The 2,718-nt window shown below is 32.0% G+C and overlaps 1 protein-coding gene across 1 annotated transcript; it reads left to right on the forward strand.

The window, feature by feature from the left end:
* The first annotated feature begins 771 nt into the window (after nt 1–771).
* LOC121230498 (uncharacterized) lies at nt 772–2,029 on the forward strand. Its single transcript, XM_041115392.1, has 5 exons — nt 772–975; nt 1,084–1,296; nt 1,451–1,543; nt 1,639–1,746; nt 1,841–2,029. The coding sequence occupies exons 1-5, from the start codon at nt 772–774 to the stop codon at nt 2,027–2,029; spliced, it is 807 nt and encodes a 268-aa protein (XP_040971326.1).
* The last annotated feature ends 689 nt before the right edge of the window (nt 2,030–2,718 follow it).

Genomic DNA, 2,718 nt, shown 5'->3' on the forward strand with positions numbered 1-2,718 from the left:
TGCAAACATACATATGCGTATATAATTTTCTAGGTTGCAATTAAAACTATATGTTTGATCTTACAATTGAATGTTTGCTCTGTGCTTCATGTTCGACCAGTTAGTGTTGCATTTTTAACTTCCAAAAACTCCGTTTCATCTTTTCTCTAATTGAAATGTAAATGATAATACTGTAAAAGTAATTCCATTGCATTAAAATAAAAAATGCGACTTATAGTGTCGAAGAATTTTACATTCTCAGATATAGAGTTAGAAACCTTATAGTCTAATGCTAACATTTTTATTTGTTAGTTTGGCCTCATCGTAATATCAGCTACGTGAGTAATTTTGTATTTTAAAATACTACATTGGTGGTGGAATTAATGAAATTTCTTTAAACCAAAATAATAGAGGAATGGTGAATGGCGAGAGCATAAGTATAAGATATAATTTACAAGCAGTGGTAAAATAAGAAAAGAAAAGGTATAGCTGTTTAAATGTAGATAAAGAGAATAATAAATAAAGAAAAGGTATAGCTGTTTAAATGGTGAGAGCATAATTATAACATGAAAGTATTATGTGTTTTTTATGATAAATAAAATCTTTTATTATGCTTTTATATAATTAAGAGTGGTTTTTTTTTCTTTTTTTACATATACACAATTTGCTTCTGTATCTTATTTATTTTTTCACATTGATACATAATTTTTTTCAATTTTCATATCTAAAATATAATTGTTACTTTTGACAGAGGCTACTAAGGGTACTAAGAGAAAGCGAGAGCCTACAAACATGAAAGATATATGGAATCTTCAACCTGGAACTCGTATAGTAGTAGATGCCAACCAATATGACCAGCCTATTGGGAAGGAAGCGTCCAAATTGGCTGAATTTCTCGGTACAATTGCAAGGACTGGTTCCATATGTCCTTTGAATACAAAACATTGGAAACATCTTCCTAAATATGTGTCTGAAAACATATTGGCAATCGTTCATGTATGTAGTACATAACCATTTTCTAATTTAATGTATTGCAATAATTTTGAATTATTTGAAATTGTATGTAATGAGTACTTGTTACATTATTTTGTTATACGTGAAAAGTTTGATCTCCAAGGTAAGGTGGAGGACTCGGACATCCTCTCACATGTTGGAAAACTTCGGAAGGAGTTTAAATCGACTTTGAAAACTAGATACTACAAAGAGATAGTCCAAGAAGGTCGACCGATTCAAGAAATATACGAAAACAATCCTCCTGGTGTGCATAATGATCAATGGAAGTGGCTAGTGGAGCGATGGGGAACACCACAAGCTGCGGTATGCACTTTTATTAGATTAAATGTCCCATTTTTCCTACTTCCACTTACGGTATGATCAAAGTAGTGCATAAATGCATGATTTGTTGAATGAGGCATAATAAACTTAGTTTTCCTATTACTCTCATATTTTTTGTTATTAATTTAAACAATAGGCACAATCAGAAAAGGCGAAAGAATTCCGAACAAAGGTGCATTATGCACATACTACTGGTCGTACAGGATATGCAACCCTCAATGCACAGTTTGTAAGTATTACATATTAATAAATATGTAACTTATATTAATTATTCTGTGCTCATTGGTGAATAATGTTAACAACTATTGTTTTGTTGTATAATAGGCTAAGAATGAAGGCCGTGAACCCTCGCATTTGGAGCAGTTTAGATTTCAACATTTGCGCAAAGATGGGAGTGACAAATTGAGTAGTGAGGCAGCACAACAAGTTTATGTAAGAAACAAATGGGTATTATTTATTTATTTATATTTATTTTGACATCAATTTTTTTTTCAAAATAGATTTTTTTAATTAAAGATAACTGTAGGATGAAGCATGCAAGATGGTTAAAGACTTTATGCCAACACCTGAAAGTTCTTTCACACCTCAAGATAATACTGAATTAGAAAACGAGGTCTATACACAAGTGTTCGGCCCTGAAAAGGATGGAAAAATGTTGGGATATGGACGTGGGATGACCAAATCCAGGTTGTTTGGCTATGGGTCAGTTACTTGAGGAAGCCAATCTACATCAGTACAATGATTGAAGAGATGAGCGCTAAACATGTCCAACAAATACAAATAATTCAAGCTGAACAAGCAGTTCGAGAGAAAACTCTACTCGAGGAAGCAGAATCTCGATTTCGTATGGAGGCTGCAGAGCGAGAAGCTTATTTGATAGCTGAGGCAAAAGAAAGACTTATGAAATTAACTGAAATTCAAGAGGTAAAGTTCATGGAAATGTTGGATGCTCGTGACAAAAACTATAAGGCTCTCATCGATGAGTGCATGGCAAAGGGAATGTCAAGTAAGTACAAGGGTTTTCATAATAAGCATAGTAATTAAGGTGACTATTTTATAACTAGATTGTCAATAAGTTTTTAATGGTTTAATAGACATTGATTGTTGTAATTGAATGCTATGTTCTTATTTGATGTCTTCATTGCTTGCTCAACTAATAATTAGTGGATGTACTGATGAAAACTCTTTATTTAGCTTCAATTTATGGTTATTTGGTTAATATTAAAATATTATTCTCATGTGTTCATGTTGTTTCTCATCTAACTTGTATAAATAGAAAATGTACATTGCTATTTTTTTGCAGTTGAATTTCAAAGTAGCGGACTTGATGATAAAGCCTTCAGTTCGGATGATGATGAATGAGGCTTATTGCATATTATGTATTATATATATATATATACACGT

The sequence above is a fragment of the Gossypium hirsutum genome, chromosome A06 (assembly GCF_007990345.1).
Source record: "Gossypium hirsutum isolate 1008001.06 chromosome A06, Gossypium_hirsutum_v2.1, whole genome shotgun sequence".
Taxonomy (NCBI): domain Eukaryota; kingdom Viridiplantae; phylum Streptophyta; class Magnoliopsida; order Malvales; family Malvaceae; genus Gossypium; species Gossypium hirsutum.

Coding starts and splice junctions, on each gene's coding strand:
- LOC121230498 (XM_041115392.1), top strand. CDS start 772: ATGAAAGATATATGGAATCTTCAACCTGGAACTCGTATAGTAGTAGAT. Junction 1,544..1,638: donor CAACCCTCAATGCACAGTTT/GTAAGTATTACA, acceptor GTTGTATAATAG/GCTAAGAATGAAGGCCGTGA. Junction 1,747..1,840: donor AGGCAGCACAACAAGTTTAT/GTAAGAAACAAA, acceptor AGATAACTGTAG/GATGAAGCATGCAAGATGGT.